We start from the raw sequence: 22,133 nt of genomic DNA, 5'->3' as shown, positions 1-22,133 counted from the left end.
TATATTATCATTTAACTTGTAACATAAATATACTGAAATAGTATTTTATAATATTATTAAAAAAATTAAACAGTCATTTGAACCCGTGATTACCCATGAAGCCAGCGGGGTCTTCTGTCAAGCTGAAAGCCCAAGATCGAATCCCTCTGACGCACGGGAACTGTAGTTGCTTATGATAGTTGGGGGGCACGTAGGTCGTGTCCTCAACTTAGAGCTTTACCTCGCTAGGAGACAAGCCCATTAAGTTCTCCCTTGGAGTTTTCTTCCTCGTTAAAAAAGAAAATACAACTTACCAATGTTTATCAAAAAATAGTTTTTTGAAAAAATGGCCCCTGCCTTTTCAACGATTTGCAAATCAGACAAAAGTTTAAAACGGCAAAATATCGGCAGTCAAAAATTTGGGAGAATGCCCACGTCTTACCTTGGTTAGTTTGACGTCATTTTAACAGAATGACCCATTTGCACTAACAGTGGAAAGTGTGGGTAGGGGTGGCAATAGGGTCGGGTTGGCGGGTCAGCATACCTCAACACGAACCTGACCCGTTTATTAAACGGATCAGCTGTGGCAAACACGAACTCGACCCATTTATTAAACGGGTAACTCGACATGACACGGTTAACCCGTTTAATAAACGGGTTGGCGGGTTGGGTTCAGGGTTTTACATTGAAAAGTTTACGGGTTGGCGGGTTAGCGGAAGGGTTGGCGGGTTGCTGGGTCGGGTTTGGGTAAATGGGTTGACCTGCCCAACTAACCCGTTTATTAAACGGGTTGGCGGGTTGGCATACCCCTAACACGAACCTGACCCGTTTAATAAACGGGTTAGGCGGGTCGACCCTTTTACGACACGAACCTGTTTAAGCCAAACCCGAACCCGGCTAAGAAGCAGGTTGGCGGGTCGTGTCAGAAATTGTCACCCCTAAGTGTGGGGACTGATTTTACATAAGGAGGGGTCTAATTTGAAAAATCTTGCAAAAACCTACCAAAAACTTTTTTTTTCTTGACTAAGAAAGCTGGGGTTAACAGACCCCACCAGTTATGCAACTCATACCATTGGGTTTTGAACCTGCACTGTTCCAACACAAGGTGACAATTACTAACTGCTCCTACAAAACAAGTAGAAAACCATGTTGGTAAACCCTATCAAAAACTTATTAACGTTTTGTGGAGTCGTATCGACACTGGATCAGGTCAGAATGCGCCATTGATTTCAAGATGAACAACATTCAAAACCTGTAGAATGAGATGGGCTCACTTTTTTTTTTTTCGATGTTGTTGCTGATAAACAGCATCCAAAAGGTTTAAAATGAATGGCCCACAATGAAGCCTGTTTACTATTTTGTTGGGTGTCGTTCATTTTTAAGATTGATGACATCCATGGCAGCTTGGAAGGTCTTAGCATCAGAGCTGCCTCTGACGTGATCTTTCTCTCTCATCATATATCAATAAAATTTTTTTTAAAGGCAAACTGGGGTTAAGCAGACCCCTACCAGTTATACAACTATACCAATAGGTTTTGAACCTGCAACATCCCAACAAAAAGTGACGTGTACTAGTTGCTCTTACCAGACAAACAGAGCCCAGTTGATCGCATATATCAATATGAGTTTGAAGTGAAAAGTGAAAGCGTACCCACAACTTTTGAACAACCTAACAGTACAGTATTCAATACTTTTTAGTTTTTACCAGTTATAACTAATCCGTTTTGGCCCGTAAGGGCTTCAGTCATCTGGGATGTCACTTCACAAGATCGAAACCCATGGGTGGCGTCTCTTGCTACAAGTCATAGCTGGGTGTACTTCCCGGTGAGGGGACCCTTAAGGGTTTCACCAGCCAAGGTGCAGTCGGTGACGGGGGTTTTCCCTTAGAATATATATATATAAAAAAACCGTTTTGAACGGGCAACATTGAAGAAGCGACGGGGGACGTTTTCGTCATTGAAAAAATGACATGGAGATTTTAGTCACGGCCGTGGAGATTTTTGGGCGTCCGCCCCATCTCGAATTCTCCGTTATCCTTCGCCAAAAGACGGATGGACATCAGGTAAGCAGAGGCTGGTTTTTTCGCCTTCCCCGCTCTACCCCCTTTCCCACCTTCATACACATACAACAGAGAGAGAGAGAGAGAGAGAGAGAGGAGTCGCGGGTTTCAGAGAATCACAGAAAACCCTAGTTTTCTCAGGGTTTCTTACCAGCATCGAGGGTTTTACAGGTACCTTCACCTCAAAACCCCAGTTTCCCACAGAGAGAGAGAGAGAGTTCTAATTTCCTTCCCAGATCTCTATTAGTATCGAGGATTTGAGTCACCGTGAAACCGTATTTTGTCTTTATAGAGAGAGAGAGAGAGGCCCTGATTTCCGCCCAGATCTCTATTGGTATCGAATATTTGGGGCACCGTGAAGCCCTAGTTGAGAGAGAGAGAAAGACTAATTTCCTCAATCCCTACTAGAATCAAGGCTTTGGGACACAGTGAAAATCCTAATTTAATTTTGAGAGGGAGAGGGAGAGAGAGATGTCGGTGGAGAGGTCTCTGGAAGCATGGGAGGAGGTGCAGAGGCAGGGGCAAGACATCGCCGACCGCTTCAACTCCATGGCCCACGGATTCACCTGCCTCCTTAATTCCCACATCAAGCCCCCCTCATCCTTCCCCTGGCCGCCCATGCACCAGAGCCAACCCCACGCGGAGCCCCCCTCCAATATTGCGGGGTTCCCGAAGGGGTACTCTGGGAGCGACGGCGTCTCCGCGATACTTGACATCGGCAACAGGCTGGGGCAGGCCGGAGCAGAGTTTGGTGCCTGCATCGGTGGCATGGTCGAGCAGTTCTTCCGCCGGTTGCCACCACTGCCCCAGCTCCGGCAAGAGGAGAAGGGCAGGGCGCTGGCGCTGAGGGTGGAGCCGGACTGCGGTGGTGGCGGATTCCTCAAATTGGAGAGGGAGGATGAAGGGCAGACTGAGGGCGGGTGGCGGGGACGCCCAGGGATGACGGTGTCGGGAGATTCGCAGGAATTATTGGAAGAAGAGGGTTTTGGCGTCAACCTGCGGTCTTCTTTTTCTACGGGGCGCTTTGCTAGATCACAGGTGTGCCATTTTTTCACTCATATATGTACACAATTGCACACATTATAAGACATACATAGAGGATATATATATATATATATATATATATATATATATAGTTGTTATTGTGGACTGACCCACACTCTTATATATGCATATGGATGTTTTGTTGAGAGTTAGGATGTTCTTTTTCATCATGGGTGTTATGGAATACATGTTCACATACGTTTCTATACTTATTGAATGCATTCTTATGATCTTATCTTCTATTTTTTTGCTTGTGTACGTTAAATATGCGTTATATTTAAGTTTTTTTTCTTATTCAGAAGTAAGATGTGTTTTGGTTGGTAATTAAGTAGTTTTAATCAATCAATTGAAGTTGCTTTCTCATCCGTGACTTCTTGATGTTTCAAGTGTTTTTTTTTTAATCGATATTGCTCTGTCATGCATTATTATGTGAAGACTGTATATACCAACTATTTGTATGGTTTGTTCTGGAACCAGGGGAGTGTAAATATTACATCAACATATGATAGTAGATCACATGGAATTGAAAGTTCTATGATTGCAAGAGGGGATTTGTGGAGGATAGAGGCATCTCATGGTAGTTCGACATCTGGAAACGACAGTTCACCTCTCTTCCTTGTTCAACTTGGGCCAGTTCTTTTTGTTCGTGATACAACACTCCTTCTGCCAGTTCATTTATCAAAGCAACACCTGCTTTGGTATGGTTTTGACAGGAAGGTATGGTTTCATCTGTACAACTATGCAAAGTATCTTTAAGTATTGGGTTTCTTGAGAGAACAATATGCAGCTGTTGAGTTTCTTATGTGTTTTTATGTGTTGTTTGAATAATGGGATGTGTTGGAGCCTTCTGATTACAATTGCAAGAATTGTTCAAAATCAAAGTATGGAAACTGTTTTCTATTTCTGGTTATGGACAAGGTCATTTTATACTATATCATCTTCCTCACTTTATTGCGTAATTGATATTAGTTTTGGTAGTGACTGCATTGGCTCAAGCTTAAGAAACAAGATTTATGCATGTCTATAGATTATTCATCATGAAAGTGCTTGCCTTGTCATTGCCCATTCTTGATGCTGTTTTGTTGTCCTTGGTTTTTATTTTCTAGACATTCTGCTGCTGGCCAAAGCAAATGATTTAGTCAGAATTCACCCATTACAAGCTTTTCGAGTTTTGAGATGCTGTAAATCAATTGTTTTGTTTGTTCTTTTTTTTTTGGGGGGGGGGGTGAAGAACTGGATCAAGCAATTGTTATTGCATTTAGTTGTTGTTCTCAGCCACTAAATAAAGGAAGGTAGTTTCTGCAATAGTTGCTTCTTGATAAGTCTCAAGAGTCACCATAATCACTCGAAGGTTATTTTTTCATAGGTTCACTTTCAGAACATAACTTTTTGTGCTTCTTCATAAGTCTCAATAGTTGCTCTCACTTGCTTCTCAAATCACTTCCCTCTGGCATCCCCTTTGTTTCTCACTTATTTACCCCTCGCTTCCCACTCACTTCCTCCTTGTTTTTTTGTTTTTGTCATGTTAATATTTTATTTTTTTTGCTTCTTCCTTGTTTCTTTCATGTTTCCTTTTTTGCTTCTCACAGCCCTTGCACAATTGCTTTCAAAATGAATCCCGTTTCATGCTTCATACTGCCTTTTAACACTTGCTTCCCCACTTCCACTTCACGTTTCCCATATCCATTTCGCTTCTTGGTAACTACGATAGAGTATGCAATTTTCTGTTTTAGAGATCAAATTTATGTAATTGTGTTCTGGATCTATGGCATGAGGAGGATTGTGGTAATCAATTCCTTTAGAATTGGCAATTTTATTTTTTGTTGAGGAATGCTCAACATTTTTATCATATGGTTGTTCTAGTAGGCTGCTAGGGACTTGTAGGATATTTTTTTTACTGCTGGGGACTTGTAGGATTTCAACAAAATAATGATTAGAAACTTATGTACATTGAGAATTAGAAGTGAGTTACCAACTTACCATGTACCTTCTCCCCTTCATCTTTGATGTATTAGATCAAACTTTAAATTGCTTGGTCTTTCGTGGGGACACACATAAAAACCAAGCTTCATTTTTTACTTGGATAGAAGATCAAGAAGCTTTCGAGATTTCATTTACTATTGGGTCCTTTCAGGCTACTTTTAAACTAAATTAGTCATTAAAGATATAATTGGTTGTTGAGAATGCTCTGTTAGGCTATCTCTTGGCTTGTCAACAGTCTCTTGTTCAAAATGCCCAATAATGGCACTACTTGGCCTTTGTGATGTCCTTCATACTGCATTTTTGGATCCTAACCAGAGATATCTGTTCAGGAGCAGATGCTTCTAGAGTATTGATGGCTTTGATACCACCAACCAGTTTGGGCTGTACCCAGATTTAACAAGATCAAAACTCCTCTTTTTTTTCAATTGATCCAAGTTGCTATAGTAAAATGATACATTGCTACAGTGACATGTGTTGTAGTAACTTACTCAACAGTAAAGTACCAAAATCTTACATGTGACAACGAATATGCTTATATATGGTTGCATACATTAAAAAAAGTATGTATGTAAAGAATGTGAGGTTGAGATGCTTGAAGTTTGAAGTTTGAACTATGAAAAACATAGGGTGTTAAACTAGTAATGTGTGTGTGTGTGTGTGTGTGAAGAATGTGTGATGTTGGAGATTTGAAGCTTGAACTATAAAAAATATTGGGTGTCAAACCAGTAATGTAATGTGTGAAAGTCTAAACATCAACAAGTTACTAGTGTTTTATTTTATATTTTTTGTTTGATGATTCATCTAAAAACATGAAGCTATGATTTCAATACTAAATCATCAATATGCTTGAAACATTAGACAATATTAACAATAGTGTGTTTCTAAGAACAAGGGTAGGGGGAGCCCTACTGCTTGAAGTCTGGTAACCCAAGATTGTCACAATCTTGTATCCCTTGGGATATGCTCTCTGTTACCTTACTGAAAAAAAAGTCCTAAAATCGGATAGAAGGGCACATAGATGTCTCTGTGTGTTGGACACCTACAACAAGTGTTCGGCGTATGATACACACCATGAGCTAAAAACTTTAGTACCCAAAAGCATCCAAGGAATATTGCTATCTACACAGGTGTTAGGCGCAGAAGCTTCTGGTTCTTAGGTGTGTCTAGGTAACAGTCTTACCTCTTTGGTCCTTTCCTTCAAGAAAAATGGCCTATTCTTGTGATATCATCATGTGAAGGGAGCTCATTTGCATACCAATAGCCGCTAAGATTTGAGAAACAATGGTTTCATAATTGATGGTGTTGTTGGACAATGGTACGGGGAGCATGTAGTGTATGACTTTATATATTCCATTGTAGAGTATTTTAGCCTTTTGGCATTCGGTACATCTGTTAGTTTTAACTTTTAACACATGGTTTCTTTCCTCTTGTTTGGAATAACAAAAAAGGAAAACCTTGTATGTAGTTTGTTTTCTCTTTTTTGAACTAAAAAAAGGAAAACCATGTGCATAGTCTGAGAATATCCTTGATTCATGTGTACTAATGGATTTATTTTATTATCTCCAAGATTTTTAGCTAGTAGAACTCACTGTAATGTTGACATGACTCCTTTCCCTGTTCCATCATAATATCCACTTGTTCTAACATATACATGTGTGATTGCTTCTCACAGAATGGTGTTCACTCGATTTGCCCTGCTGTATGGTCGAAGCAGAGAAGATGGCTCTTGATGTCAATGATTTGTCTCAAGCCCTTGGCTTGTGTAAGTTTGAAGTTTGGTTTAGCAAGTATTGCTATGTTATTTCCCTCAAAGAAAGTGTAACCCTTTTTATAAACAGATTTAAATATTTTCTTTGATTCCCCATCTTCAAGTTGTAAAATTGGATATTAGACTGCTATAAAATGAGTAGGATGCTTATGCTGCTTCACCTTTGTGGGTTTTTTTGCTTATCTGATCTTGATTTTAGTTTAAACTAAAAAGGAAAAGGAAAGAAAAGAGAGAATGCTTATCCCAGTTCTGCAGTTATTTTGTTTGATTCTGGAAAACAAATATAAACTCAACTGCATATTGTAGCTGCCCCCCCCCCCCCCCCCAAAAAAAAAAAAAAAAGTGCTACGTGGGTTCTTGCAACTGGACTCTTTATGTCAAGACAAAGTATGTTGATATTGATCACTGTTTTGTGTCTGATATGGTCATTATGAAGACCCTGGAAGAAATATTATTGCATCCATGATTCAAGTAGATGAGATACTAAAGGTCTGTATAAAGTACAGCACTGAGAGACCAATTATACAACTTTAAGAACTACTATTTGGAGGGGATATTAATGCATGTATCCCATACACAGGTATCACAGATTGATCCATTTGTTTGTATTGCATTTGATTGCTGATTATTCATGAATATGTTGCTGCCATATGCAATGGACAAACTATAGAGGCACCATTTTGGTAAATTGGAAGCATGGTATGTATGTTTTTTCTGAAGAAGGAAAAGTAGTGCATTAGAATCTCTCACAGACATCATATACTATCCTATGAACTTCTTCCGGAGTCTTAATTTATTCTGTTTGATCAGTACGCTTGTTGGTCGATCCTCACAATGTTTGTACTAGACTTCCCTATAGTTTTGATGTTTTCAGTCTCTGCTGTTATGAAGTTCCTGGAAATAGTGCATACCTTGATTTAGTGATTTTGTTTGATGAATACTTGTCTGTGAATGACCGTGAGTTGTATTTCTTGCTGAAACTGCTTGTTTTTAGACGTGTATCATGAATCAGGTCAACATTTTGGCTGTATCTGACTTGGATCCCTTGCTCCAGTCGTTTATGGACTTGCAGTTTCCTAATGGCCAGCTTACATATGTTGCTGGTGAGGGATTGACTACGAGTGCTTTCTTGCCCATCCTTGGTGGTCTACTACAAGCACAAGGTCGATATCCAGGAGAAACTAGGCTAAGTTTCTCTTGCAAGGTTAGAAATATTCACTGACAATGCATTCTAAGTTGCATGCAATATTTTCTTGTGCAAGGCATTATGGTTTACGAATCATGTGTAAGGATTTTTTATTGTGTTAGGTTTGTCTTTTGGGTAAAATTCTCTTTTCGGAAATTTGATGGCACCTGGATAAAATTTCCTTTTATTTATAATGGTAGTGCACATCTCACTATTGATACCATCACTGTTGCTTGATGGTAATTCATGTTACATGAAGTGACACACTGAGATGGCAAAGCATGTCCTTTTATATAGTTCATGCAGAATTTGGAGTGAGTTGGGTAGGTTCTGGGCTCAGCCTGGGTTTTGTACTATGCGTCCAAAAGTCTTTTCAGGCGAGTCAAGTACCTACAGGTCCCAGAAATTGAGATGTTCTGAGCTGTTCAACTTCTGGCCTTTTGTGATTCAATGGTTGATTTGTGATTTTATTTCTGTTAATTCGAGTTGAATTCAGTCTTTATAAGGTTTTCATTTTTCATTTGGTCTTCCAGAACAAGCGGGGTACACGTTTTACGTCTACAGTGCAATGGCCAGACAAGTCTCTGTCTCTTGGAATAATGCAAGCATTAGCATGGAAAAGATCCGGTCTCATGGTTAGGCCTACTGTCCAGTTCAGGTATATTATCTTGTGCTATTAAAAAACTCAAAAGTACAAGTAGGAAACAAGTGATGACAGTTTTCTTCAGTGATTTAGTTATTGTATAAACTGCAATTCATGTCACCTATTAATAGTTTTTTTCTGTCAAATGGTGTCCTTGACTTGCGTTGGTCGGAACACCCTTGAATTTCAAATTAATTGGTAGTGTGTTACTTTGTTCATGACTGAATTTTTTTAATGCCATCACTTTCATATTCAGGAGATAGCTTAAGCCATTAATAACTTTTTAAGGAGAAAAAGGATAGAAAAAAAAACATATGCAGTATACATAGGATTTTATAGAATACTACCATAATTAATGTCCGTGTGGCCGGGCCCAAGCAAGGTGTATTTTTATTAAAACTTTTATGACAAATAAAATGAATAAAAATTTAAAAAATGTATGTGTTTGAAAAAATATATTGTATTTTAATTTAAAACATACAACTAAAAATAACTAAAACAACTACGTGGTCTTTTTATATGGCTTACTATATGTTTAATTTAAAACATGCAAGTAAAAAAACTGAAACAAATAAATACCATTATATAAAAGGTTGTAAAAAATTGTCTATCCAACTATCCAACAAGTGAAAGTAACATAAAAAATAATATTTAATTACCACATTAAAAAGAAAAGAAGAAGTCATATATGCCATAGTAATAAAACTTAAAAGGTATGCCCATCGAAGAAAAATAAAACTTAAAAGATAAAAAAATGAGCATACCATTTGTAAAGGGAGCAAATTTTGAAGCAAGTCACGGGTTGAAACTTTTAGGCATGGATTTCAACTCTATCCCAAATGCGTTTTATAGACCTACCTTGACAAAACGCAAACAATCCCACACCAGCTGGTCTTAAATAAAGGAAACTGAAAAAATGCATGGGTTTCCAAAAATCCAATGCATGCAACACTAAAGGCTATAGTTCTGAAACCGGTAAGCTTATTGAAAATGGTAAGTTCCAAAACGGTTCATTTTCATGCAATTGATGAATTGTGTGTGTGAATGAGACCTAGGCACGGAGACCTCTGAGAGAGAGAGAGAGAGAGAGAGAGAGAGAGAGAGAGAGAGAGAGAGAGAGAGAGATTATTTTATTTTGCGTTAAATGGTATCTTTTCAATTTTTGAAAAATTACAAAATGCCATCTAAGTAACCACTTTGTTTATTGAAAATAATGATACACAAATGACCAAACAAATTAAAAATTACATTCTTAAATTTTAATACACATGGCAACAATGTCAATTAAGAAAATTTTATAAAAATTCTAATTTTTGACACCTACTACCCTTCTACTTTTATAATATTTATGATAGGATTTAGGATTAATATATGAGTACCGGTGGCAAAAGGCAACATTATAGAACAAATAAAACAAGACAAACTTGAGCTAGGAATTCTTTCTCAAGCTATTGCTTACTAAGCTTGAATGCGGTGTGAACATCCTGACCTTGCCAACCCTGTGTATGCAGTTTTCTTTTCTGTATTTCTAGCAAATGTGCATCTGCTCTAGTCATGGCTTCTATGCTGCAATGGTCCTGTTCTTTTTCTCCTCTCCCTGTTCAATGGAAACATATTCTTGTTTAGAATGAAAATTTAGAGTTTTAATTTGTTTGTAACCATTGTGTAACTTGGGTTTGTGACTCCTACGCAGGTGATGAAATATCCGATTCCTTGTGATTTGAATTTATGTCTGGGGTCAGGATGCTCGTGTCTTCATTTGGTTTCTACGTCTTGCAACCATAGTCAACAAATGTTCTTCTTAGGAATTTCTCGGCTGGGTTTTGTCTGTTGTTTTTTTTTTAAATAATTGTTCTCCAGAAAATCTCACATGTTTTAAAAAGTTAAAAAGTATTATGAAAAATTAGAAAGTATAAGAAAGAATAGGTTTTAGCAGTATTTTTCTTATGAAAATATAATGAAACGTTTGGGGAAAGTTTTTACAAATAAATGAAACAAAAAATCACAAAAATATATACTTAAAAACAAACACATTAAAAAAATTTATAATATTGTGATATTATCATGATATTTATGTTGTGACTAATATTTTGAAGTTGTTATCTGCTACTATGAAAAACCTGATAATATCATGATATTCTCATAATATTGGCGATATTGATCACTGTGCTTGAAACATTATCAGTGGACCACATCTGTCATTGCAAAACTACGTTCATTCAAAGTCTGAAGTTTGATCATAGTTTTCAGAATAAGTTAATAATGATTCAGAAGTATGGATTACAGAGATTGAAGTTTGATAGTAGCTTACGTGTTCTCTTCTGTCATATGTTGAACAGTATATCTCCTACTTTTGGGGGAAATAATCCTGGATTGCGGGCCGAGCTTATCCATTCTGTGAGGGAAAAACTAAACCTGATATGTGGCTATGCCTGCACGACTCATCCTTCTGCATTTGCGTCAGTTGCAGTAAGTTTCTCCGAATGCCCTTTGCTGTGATTCTTCTAAGTTTTCTTCTCCAGACTTCAGTAATTAAGGGAAATACAATCGCGGTGGTTTAGGTTCATTGCCAAGTTGAAATTATCTTTGTTTCTGATGAATTAGAACTTTCTTTTCAGGCAACTAATCTGGCATGTTGGCATGGTTATTCATTTTCTTGGGTGTGTTTGCCTTCTTTTCTTGTAAAGCTTGGCAGGTCAAAATGGAATGGACATGCTGGAAACGCCGGGATAGTGTTGAGGATGGAAGTTCCTACTACAAATCTCGGAAGAGCTGCTTTCTCTATTCAGTTGAATTCTGGTATAGAGTTCTGACGAGTTCCATTTTGTTTGTACAGCAAGTGTATATATTCATGTGAATAATTTATCGATCATAGATGAATAAAAACACTATATAAAATGAATTTTGAGTTTCCTTTCCAATGTACCTTGCACAATGAAGGGAAAATGATCACATAGAATGCGTTCTCACCTGTTTGTGTGGTCATTGTTTAAGATAACTGGTAGTTGACTATTATGACCGTGTGAAAATGGAAACTGGATTTTTCTTGAGACTTGGTGATGAAAAGATTGTGTGGATGGCCGACTTGATGGTGATATGATGATGTGTCATTGGGAACATGATGGTCACGGGTAAATGTGTGGATATTTTAGAGAAAGGGTAGAGATAGAACCAAGACTTCTTTGTCCTAAATGCGCATAAAATGGTTCCCAATATGATACGTGTCTCATGCTTATCCATATCATCACTGCTCTTGCATTACACCCTCAGCATCATCCTCATGACAGAGGTTACAGTAGGATGTATCAAAATTTTATGACTTAAAAATTCTTATTTTTATGTTAAAAAATATGATCCAAATCTTGATTCCTATCAAATAAGCTATGGTGATTTCATCCATAAGGTTTGATTGAGAAGCTACAACCTACACATGTTTGACTAGGTACTCCTGGAGCACCATAGCAATACTCTATATTGGTAGCTCCTGGAGTACCTACTCCCACTTAATTGAAGTTTTAGATTTTTAAATTTCAACTTTTTTGTTGATCAGACCTTATAGATATGATCTATAAGCATTATTTAGTAGAAAACAAGTTTTGGATCATTTGATTTTAGCATACATGTATGTTTTTTAAGACCTTTAAAAATCATCTCGCAATGTATCAAAATTCTATGACTTAAAAAATCTTATTTTTATGTTCAAAACACATGTTCCAAAGCATGATTCCTATCAAATAAACTATGTTGAGTTCATCCATAAGGTTTGATTGATAAGATACAGCCTACAACCATGATTTCTAGTACGTGGGAGTAGGTATTCTCAGAGCACCATAGTAATACTCTATTATATTATAAAGGGTAAATATTGGCTACTAATAAAGGTACGAAACTCATGAGTAGATATTACTTTTTTCTTCAAAAATTCCATATTTTTTATAGATCAAATGTTATGGATTTGATCTACATGGTTTGTTTAGTAGGGCATGTTTTTTGAATCATGTGATTATGGCAAGTGATTAGGTTTTTAAAGGGGACCAAAAATAAAACAGAATCGGCTGATTCCATTCCCCAAGAGGTTTTGAAAATCGATTCAAGGTCCGATACGATTCTGACAACATCGCTTTTGAATCGCAGGTCCTAACTGAATCTAGCCCCATTTCCACCCGCTTCATAAGGCCCTACTACCTTGTAAAATAAGTCCATTGTGGATGGAACCCATACAGCCTCTCAGATATTCATATCATGGTAGGATGCATGGCATCGCATGGCTGTGATATGAGACCACGGCTTCATTCATACAGTCGAGCCTTGGCTACCATTCATGATGGACATTAGTCCAACCCATATATCTTGAGCTTAACCAAGAGACAGGTAGATTGCAGTAAAGGGGTGATCTACACATATGCAAAATTGACGGTCAGGATCTAATTAACCCAAAAAGATCCGTTTGCCATCTCAAACCCAGCTTGATATATGCGTATATGATTGTCCCACCCACAATATCTGGCGGGTCGGACTTCATGGCTAACGGTCCAGATCATAGTGAGGCACAAGAACAAAGGAGTGCCATCATATCACGTGGCTCCTTAATGATATTACAAGTGTAACAAATATCGCGTTGTTACCCATTTTATGCGGTCAAAATAAAACGTTATTTTCAAAAATGCCACTTCTGTTTTTTTTTTAATTGTTACATTTGTGGCCAAGTTATTTCTATCATTAGTCAATAAAGCGACATTTTATTTTTTTTACATATTTTTGTTATCACTTTTACCCATAATTTTTGAGTTATTAAAATATGAGAACTCGAAATATGAGAACTACTGTGTGAACCATAATTTTCATAGATTTTTTTTCTTCTCTTAAATCTAACCATACGGATGTGATCTACATGCTTTGTTTTATAAGGACCATCCGATTATGATGCATACATAAACAAGACTTTTTAAGCCTTTAAAATCAATGACTCATAACCTTCATAAATATTGAAAAATCCAAAAATTATATTTTTTTCATCAAAAATACAAGATCTAACAGTTGATAATTCACCCGAACACATCTGCATGGTTGGATTTGCAACAAAGGTGTTGGAAATTCTCAGTAGACTAAAATTTTCTAACTTGTATATGTATTCATTTTGCCGATATATTCCGGATAAAAACGCAAAAGATATGAGAGATTTAAATTTCGACGATAAATTAACGGCCGTTTAGTAGATGTTTTTAGTCGTTTGTGACTGGATACTCCTTGTCCACTTGGCATTATCAACAGGATGCAGATATTTTGGTAGGTCAGTTTCCGAAAAGGTAAAAGTAAGCTTAAACATCTCAAGAGTTTGGCCCACTGGTTTGTAGAGCCACCACCTAAGCTTGCAAAGATCCTATAAATCTAGCTAAATTTTTAACAAAAGCTTCACTACCCAATCTTAAAAACCATCCACATAAGAAGAGAAACTCACTCCTCTGGGGGAACTCTTAAGTGGGTGCCCTCTATTATCCTTTGATTTGGTTGGCAGAAACATTCAGATGGAGAATCAAATTGTGCAGAGGAGAATGTCCATGATTGCTTGTCACCTTGGTGGGAGTGAAGAAGTGAAGGGCAATCATCTCTTCCCTATGGTAAGACCCAGAATCATGGTTTTCTTTGGTTTGGGTGTTTGATTCTCTCTGCTGCAGAATTTGCATGTTGTTTAGTTCATTGATTTGGGTTCTCTTTGCTTTTGATATATTTGGCATGTTTTGATGCTTTATAATTTTAATTTTGAACCCATTAAGGAGTTTGGTTTTGTTAATGTTAATCTTATGATTTAAGTATCTGGGTGGTGTTTTGCTTGGTTGATTATTATTATTTTTATTTTTGCATTCTTTGTTGTTAACTCATGGAAAAATATTGTAGATTCTTTTAGTGGATGTCTTTGGTTTGCTTTTATTAACAATTTCTGACTGGTTTAGTCACGCTTTGTTTATGATTATATATCTGGAGGGCTGTTGTGTGCTTGCTTTGTTATTAATTTTGCATACTTTGTCGTTTCTTCTTTTTTGAGATTTTTTGTAGAATTTTGAGGGGCCTTTGGATTGTTTTGTCTGTCGAATTCTGATTGATTTGGACCTGATTTTATTAAAAACATTAATCTGAAAGCTAAGACCTAAGGACTATACTCTTGAGAGTTTGAGGCGCCTGTGAGTAGGCTCAAACTGCTAATGGAGGTGGATGGTTTTTTGGTGTTTAGCTGAAGGGTTGATGATGGAATAAATTTGTTTGAAACCATGCATTCTTCTTCTATTCCAGATAGCCAGGCCGGGAAATAGTCTCTGATGGGATTCGAAACCGATTCTTGTTTAAGATAGGGTGACTCTACCCGATGAAACCATGTTTTCCAACTGATGGGATATATCATACATTTATTTTTGTATGAGATTCGATTTGTCAAGGCTTAAAAAATTGAGCAGACGCCACTAAACAATGCCCAAGAGAAGGCAGAACATCTTTCATTACACCATGTTTCATCTTGTAAGGCTTTGTCCACTTTGATTTTTGTGTTACACACTTGCAGAACCAGATATCATCAAAAGTTTAACATCAAATTGGGATTCATTGATTCAGTGTTCTCGTTTTCTAATGATAAAAATTATATTTCTATTGGTTATTATGAATCATGAATGGATAATTTAGACGTGTGTTCCCAAGCATATAATGTTGGAGTTTGAAGCATAAGATTATAGAAGTTTAACCAAAATAATTATAAATTATTTGTTTCTCTTTTCCTTCCATTGGTCGTCTGGTGCTCTTTACAAGATTTTTTTATTCCGGTTTCATCTTGCACAGAATTGCAGCAGCACACTGAGTTCTGTTATCCAGAGGCGTGATAACAGAGTGCTCTTTGCACGCCAAGGGTCGATGTCTCAAGCCTGCTTTATGCGTCAAGTTTCAATCAAGGAGGTTTTTTATTATGTCCTGATCCCCAAGTTCTAGTAAACATTCTTATGATGGATTAGTTATAGCATTTCTGCAAAAGCTCTCATTATATTATTATGAAAGTTCAAACTTTGTTTGTGTTAATTCATGCCAACAGGGCAATTTCGAGCCACCCACATTTGCTAGGACAGTTCAGAAATCAGCAGATTTTCCAAAATTCACAGAGTACCAACCAGTGATAAATAATTTTGATTCAGTTACAACTGAGCCTCCTAGATTTGCAAGGCCTGGCAGTGGTTTATGTAAGGCCGGTGAATGTTATGAAGAAAAACAGCATTGCTCAAAACAAACCGCCAATGTCAAGGGTATCTGTCTCTATAACTTAGCGTGCTTGATTCTCTTTTGTCTACCTAATATTGTATTTTTGTCAAGTGTCTTCTTTTGATATTCATCCTTAATCCATTGATCATCTGCTTCTTAATATTTTTCTTTCTGCCCGGAAACATGTCAAGATGTTTTTTTTTAAACAGGTGCTGAAGCAGGAATTCTGCAATTTATGGTTTTTTGTGAAATTTAATTTGATTATTCATCTTCATCCATAATCTATTCATGGTCTATCTCTCTAGCTTATTTGCCATATTTAAAAGAAAAAGAAGAAGAAAAAGCAGAAGCTTACCACCAGCAATTTAACTAGACCATTTGTGTCCAAGTATCAAGCTGTTCTTGGTTTTAAACATTTGCTGCTGCTGTTTCAAAAGTATATGGTGTTCCATATTGCGGTACAAAGTTACTGTTTCAATGTGCTCTTTCAAACTTTTTGGGTTGATTGTTCTCATCTGGAAATCTAACACAGGTCAGCAGTGGTCACCACGGATGGATGTTGCAGAGTGTGCCTCTAATTATATCCTTGCAATAGAACTTCCTGGTGTCAGTAATAAGAATATACGAGTTGAGATGGATGAGAAAAAGTATGGCTTATGTGACTTGGATTTCCGTAAACTCATTTTATTAGATTTCTATTTTCAGAAATTTTGTTCCATTTTTTTTTAGCTTGGTGGTGTCCGGGAGACGTTTGAACCAATGGTGCTCAAGTGGAAGGGGCGACACAGCAGTTACATATCACAGGAAGGAGATTTGTCAGGGTCCATACCGGATTGTCTGGCTTCTTCCCAGTGATGTGAACAAAGATCGTGTCTCTGCAGAGTTTGTGTAAGTCTCGTGCACAAATTTCATTCTTATTCCTTCTACATTCGCTTCTGTACAAATTTGGGAATTAGTAGATAACTTCTTACATTATCAGTAGAAGAAATTTCCTCCAAAAGATTAGCTTGCAGAAATGCCATACAAGCATGAAACCGATCTCATGTTCTTTGTCTCACATTTCAAATGCATTCATTACAATTGAAGCTTCAACTCAACCATTCTGTGATTATTATCTAACTTCACTATTAAACATTTATGAGATTGTCTAAATCATGGGATACAACCATCTTGGCCTGCAATGTCCTATACTACAGTGAAAGGGCAGTCTTTTTTTTTTTTTGATAGGCAAGTTGGGGTTTGGGGGACCCCTACCGGTTTATTGATATACACAGGAGAGATACAAAAGCCAAAACAGAAATCATCCCTCAATCAGAGGGTGCCAGTTAGGGGGATGATCTTTCCAAAATTTGCCCATCCCACCTTTTGCCAACTTTGCTAAAGATCTAACAAAAAATTGAACATCTTTTGTACACCTTATCCACATGAACACATTGAAAGCTATACAAAGAAGAGAGCAGCGTATCAGGTACACAAAAGAGGCATCCCCTACCGTCCATCGCAACATTGATCTTAGTCACCAAATCTGGTTGGCAAGTCTCAATGACCACCTTCATAGGAGTTTGGATTCTTTGAATCACCTCCAGCCAGCCTACCCATTCTAAATCCTCGATTCTGCCATCCATTGAAAAGCATCCTGCTTCCATGAAATAGCATGTATGATTTCTGATTGTAAATCCTAAATGCCACTGACGACTGTATATCCCATAAATATTAACCTTCACCCATCCTGGCGCTGTTGGAGTCCAAGAGTTTAAACTCCATGTCCAGGCCATGATCAAGAAGAAGAAATAATAATAATAATAATAATAATAATAATAATAATAATAATAATAAGGCATTGTCGGCATAGAATGAGTGAAGTCATTTGCTTCCATAGACATCAACAGGATTAATAATACCCTGGCTTTCAGCTTGAAACCAGTGTCTAGATAAGCATTCCATAACAAGTAGTAACAGATAGGAAGACATTGGATCACCTTGCCTTATACCCCGGCTACTCCAAAACTGTCTAGTAGACGCTCTGTTAATGATTACTGAGAAGGGGGGATTGAACACCCTCCATGATCCTGTTACACCACCAAATATCAAAACCAAAGAAAAGGAGTGTCTTCCAAATACTCCCAACTTATTCGTTCATATGCTTTAGAGAGATTAGTTTTGAAGATGGCAGCTTTTCTTTTGCTCTTGGCTAGGTAATTTGAGCAATTCATGAGTTAGAAGAACACTGTCGTGTATTCCTGCCTTTCGGACATGCCCGTTGATTTTGACTAATAATTCACTGAAGAATACTCGACATTCGATTAACTATAATTCTAGAGATAACTTTATATACAAAATTAGCCAAGCTGAACGGTTTAAATTGATTCAATCATGTTTGTCCTACTTTGGGAAGTAAAATTATATTAGTACAGTTCACCTGACGTAGAAGGTGGTCCTTTCTAAAGAAATCATTAATAGCCTTACAAAAGTCTCTGAATTATGTGCCATATTCTTGAAAAAACATCACGAAAAAACCATTAGGCCTTGGTGCACTCTGAGTGTAAATCAAAGGCGATTGTCTTTATCTCTTCTTCTGTGACGTGTGAAGACAAGTAATTATTTTCCTCGATCGAGACAGAAGGATCAACAATCCCACTAAAGCAATCCTGAGAAGTATTGGCGGCTAAGAATAAACGATAGAAGTGACACACAACTTCCTCTTTAATTTGTAATGGGGAGTTAACTTGAGAGCCATCCTCTTTCTCTAGTATAAGGATCTTTCGTCTCATAATGTTTTCTCTTGATAGTGGCATGAAAAAGGGCCGTATTCCGCCCTCATCAATCCACTTACAACGAGCTTTTTGCCTCCACCTAGACTCTTCTATCTCATAGAGAACTTGAAGTTGGTCTCTAAGCAAAAGCTCTTTAGCAATACTTTCTGCATCACCCGCATCTGCCTGACTTTGGCATTGTTCCACATTATTGAAAATCTCCTTAATTCTACAAGGTATATCAACTATAGCTATTTTTTACCATCTACTCATATTTCTTAACCATTTCTAACATTTTAACCAAGATAAACATCTGACAACCTTTGAATGTAGATGTCCAAGCTGCGTGGATAATATTTTCACATTCTTGATGCTTCATCCAAAACTTGAATAACTTGAAAGAAAACTATGGCTTAATACCAGGACAACTATTTACCAAAATACCCTTGTGATGCGACACAGATCTGGGGATCAACAAACAATTCGTGTTGGGAAACTTATCGATCCATGCATCATTAATAAGAGCTTTGTCTAACTTTCTTGCTCTGAAATTAATTCCCTGCTGACCATTCTGCCAAGTGACTGTGGATGCTCCAAAATCCAAAACTCAGTCAACACACAATTAGTAATCATTTCTTTAAATCTCGAACAGTCTGGATGCTCGGCCAATGTTCCTTGCCTCTCGCATGTAGACCTAGTAGTGTTCCAATCACCTAAAACTGACCATGGAACGCCTCTACGGTGAAGTTCCATCAATTGCCATAAAGAACTGCTCTTCAAGTTATGTCCATAAATTCCCATAACCATGATCAGGTCCTGTTTATCATCAACTATGACGGTCATAAGTTGTTCGGTCATTAGCTCCACCAAAATAGAGACTGCAGTATGGTCCCAAAAACAGTTGATTCTACTGTTTTCTGAATACTCAAAATTACCAACACAATGATAGGAAGGGAATTCCTTCTAAAGCTGGGGTAGAAAATCTGCCTTTAGTTTCCAGTAGGAAAGCTTCATCCACCCTATGGAATCCAAACAATTCGGCCACTATGCGCCTTTCCCACCTTCTTCCCAACCCCCTTAATGTTCCACGCAAGGAACTTCATAGGCAAGAGGTTGTGGTTGATTCACATCACCCGTATGAGTGTCAAGGCACACCTTGCCAACATGGGCCTGAGTCTTTGGTGAGTTATTGGCTCAGCACTGTTTTATTGTTTATAGTAAGCGTGGGTTCCTTTGTGATCTCCTTCTGCTCATAAGAAGTTTCAGAGGTTTCTTCAGACTTGCTGTATTTGAGGTCCATTGAACAGAACTGTAATTTCAACTTCATCCAAATCATCTTGATTCTTCTAGTCTGAAACATTCCCGGACAGCTCTGCCTACAACACTCCTTAATTATTATGTAAATTCGTGCAAACTGCTAGTTTCCTGCGTAGTAGTCCAATTTACAGAGGAATGACCAAGAAAGTCTCAACTTTCCAATGCAGAAATCACATTCGTCTGTGAAATTGAGGGAAACTCATTCTTTCTCCTACGTTTCAGTTAATTGCATGTAGTTGTCTATTATGCTGATTGGTCCAAAGAACAACAGTAAATGTTATGCTGAATCTTGACATGGAAAAGACTGCCCTTATGATCCAAGGTTGCTAATGTGCCAATAGGATCTTTTTGATGTAGACAAGCCAAATTGGCTTTTGAAGCAAACTTAGTGGCTTAATCATCCTGCTCACTTGTTCAACCTACACGAGAAGCAATTCAACTCAGAGGATCCTGAGCCCTCGGTTGAATCTTGGTGGTTGAAATTTTGCTCTAACATTTTATTCTCACTTTTCCGACTTAAAGTCTTCTGGTTGTTTATGCATGTGTGTGTGTGGCTGCAGAGATGGATTCCTACGGATCGTGCTACCAAAAGTACGAGAAGTGTCTGACTGAATCATAATCATGAAGAGGAAAACGTGTACCGGATCATCATGTAGACATGTAAATTCACTATCAATATGGATATATGCATACAACTCTACCATATTTAGATCTTTTTGATATGCATGTGAATCTTCTCATGAAACTTTTGTCATATATGACAAGGGAAAATAAATAATACATTTTAGCAGGAGAGAGAGATTAGATAACAAGTTTTAAGTGTGTTGGTGGGAAAATGTTGGCTACACTTGATTATACCATACTCTCTCGAAGAAACAACCCTTTTTTTTTTGCTTTCTATTTTTTTTTTTATTATTATTATTTGGATCAAGCCCTATGGATATGATATACATGGTTTATTTAATAAAAAACAGATTGTCTGGTTGCACTTATATCAACAACCCGTAACACATCATGATTGAAAAACTTATGTTCTTCTTAGTGCATTTCCTAAAGACGAACTGTGTTGAGCACATATATGGGTCAGATTGATCAAATAAAGCTTGCATCTGTGAGTTTCTGCAAAAGAGTATGGCATTATAGAGTGTAGCCAACATTTTTCCTTTGTTGGCCGTTGATGATTTTAGGCATATGATTGCTAATTTATACAGCTAGTTAACGGAAATTTTTGGTTGGTTACTAGTTAACGGAAATTTTTGGTTGGTTACTTGATTTTTATGCGGTGGTGTTGAGAAAGGAAGTCCCATAGTTTTCTTCCAACATATGTTAATTAATGTAGGAGGAATTTTTCAAATATTTGCTTAATCTTTTATGTTGATACGGATGGCCCTACCATTCTCTGGATGGCAGCACCAATATGTTTAGCTTAACTTCTACAGTCTTACAGTCAGTGAATTTTTGTTTAGGCTTATGTACCGAGCCCAAACTTTTTAAGCTCGGCTTGTTTAGGCTTAGATTTAGCGAGCTGTCTCAACTGGCTATGAGCTTGAGCTGAGCTTGAGCTGAGCTTGAGCTGGCTTATCTCAAGTTAAGACCATTTTTGTGATGTTGACAATGGCAATATATAAACCTCGAACCTACAAGCTATATGCCCACAAGTGATCCGCACACCTGGCTAGGTGGGTTGGCTTAAGGCTTTCAAGTTAAAGGAGGTTGACAATTCGATACGCGGTGTGTGAATCCTTTGCCGCAAGACCTAAGCCAAATGGGAAACTATCTGGGCAGGAGGGGAGTGCTCATGTAGAACTGAGGGCAACAACTCAGACCCACTGTCAACGTGACACATATCAGCCCATAATGAGACGTCCCTGTGTCTCCATGCTAAATCAAAAAGAAAAACTTACAAGCTATATACATCAACCAACTACTGTACAATGTGCTATGTTCAAAAATGATTCTTGAAGTGTATAATTTTTTCTTTCTAACAACCTTATATGAGCTGTGTAGGGAGGTAAACGGTTCGTATTCGGATCAGATGGTGCCAATACCATATTCGATTAAATGGAAACAAATTCAAATTTGAATTCGGATTTGGATGGTGACAAGCTCATACCGGATCTCCATCAAATTTAGATATTACTGGAATTCATTTGCAAAAAATCAAA

The 22,133-nt window shown here is 37.5% G+C and overlaps 2 protein-coding genes across 4 annotated transcripts; both read left to right on the top strand.

The window, feature by feature from the left end:
• Positions 1 to 1,259: 1,259 nt before the first annotated feature.
• Positions 1,260 to 11,709, top strand: LOC149836548 (uncharacterized). 3 transcript variants are annotated; one of them, XM_090005426.1, is made up of 7 exons: positions 1,260 to 3,076; positions 3,560 to 3,799; positions 6,738 to 6,827; positions 7,888 to 8,037; positions 8,553 to 8,677; positions 11,002 to 11,131; positions 11,350 to 11,709. In XM_090005426.1, the coding sequence occupies exons 1-7, from the start codon at positions 2,510 to 2,512 to the stop codon at positions 11,473 to 11,475; spliced, it is 1,428 nt and encodes a 475-aa protein (XP_089861552.1). In that variant the 5' UTR covers positions 1,260 to 2,509; the 3' UTR covers positions 11,476 to 11,709. The 3 variants fall into 3 exon arrangements, with proteins under 3 accessions (XP_089861552.1, XP_089861550.1, XP_089861551.1); XM_090005424.1 differs by having other exon boundaries at positions 11,281 to 11,709; XM_090005425.1 differs by having other exon boundaries at positions 7,828 to 8,037.
• Positions 11,710 to 14,070: 2,361 nt separating this feature from the next.
• LOC149836547 (uncharacterized) lies at positions 14,071 to 20,761 on the top strand. Its single transcript, XM_090005423.1, has 6 exons — positions 14,071 to 14,280; positions 15,488 to 15,601; positions 15,735 to 15,942; positions 16,431 to 16,545; positions 16,628 to 16,786; positions 20,529 to 20,761. The coding sequence occupies exons 1-6, from the start codon at positions 14,188 to 14,190 to the stop codon at positions 20,578 to 20,580; spliced, it is 741 nt and encodes a 246-aa protein (XP_089861549.1). The 5' UTR covers positions 14,071 to 14,187; the 3' UTR covers positions 20,581 to 20,761.
• The last annotated feature ends 1,372 nt before the right edge of the window (positions 20,762 to 22,133 follow it).

Source organism: Nuphar pumila, chromosome 5, assembly GCF_984573655.1.
Source record: "Nuphar pumila chromosome 5, dmNupPumi1.hap1.1, whole genome shotgun sequence".
Taxonomy (NCBI): domain Eukaryota; kingdom Viridiplantae; phylum Streptophyta; class Magnoliopsida; order Nymphaeales; family Nymphaeaceae; genus Nuphar; species Nuphar pumila.
This window is presented reverse-complemented; position numbering and strand designations above follow the sequence as displayed.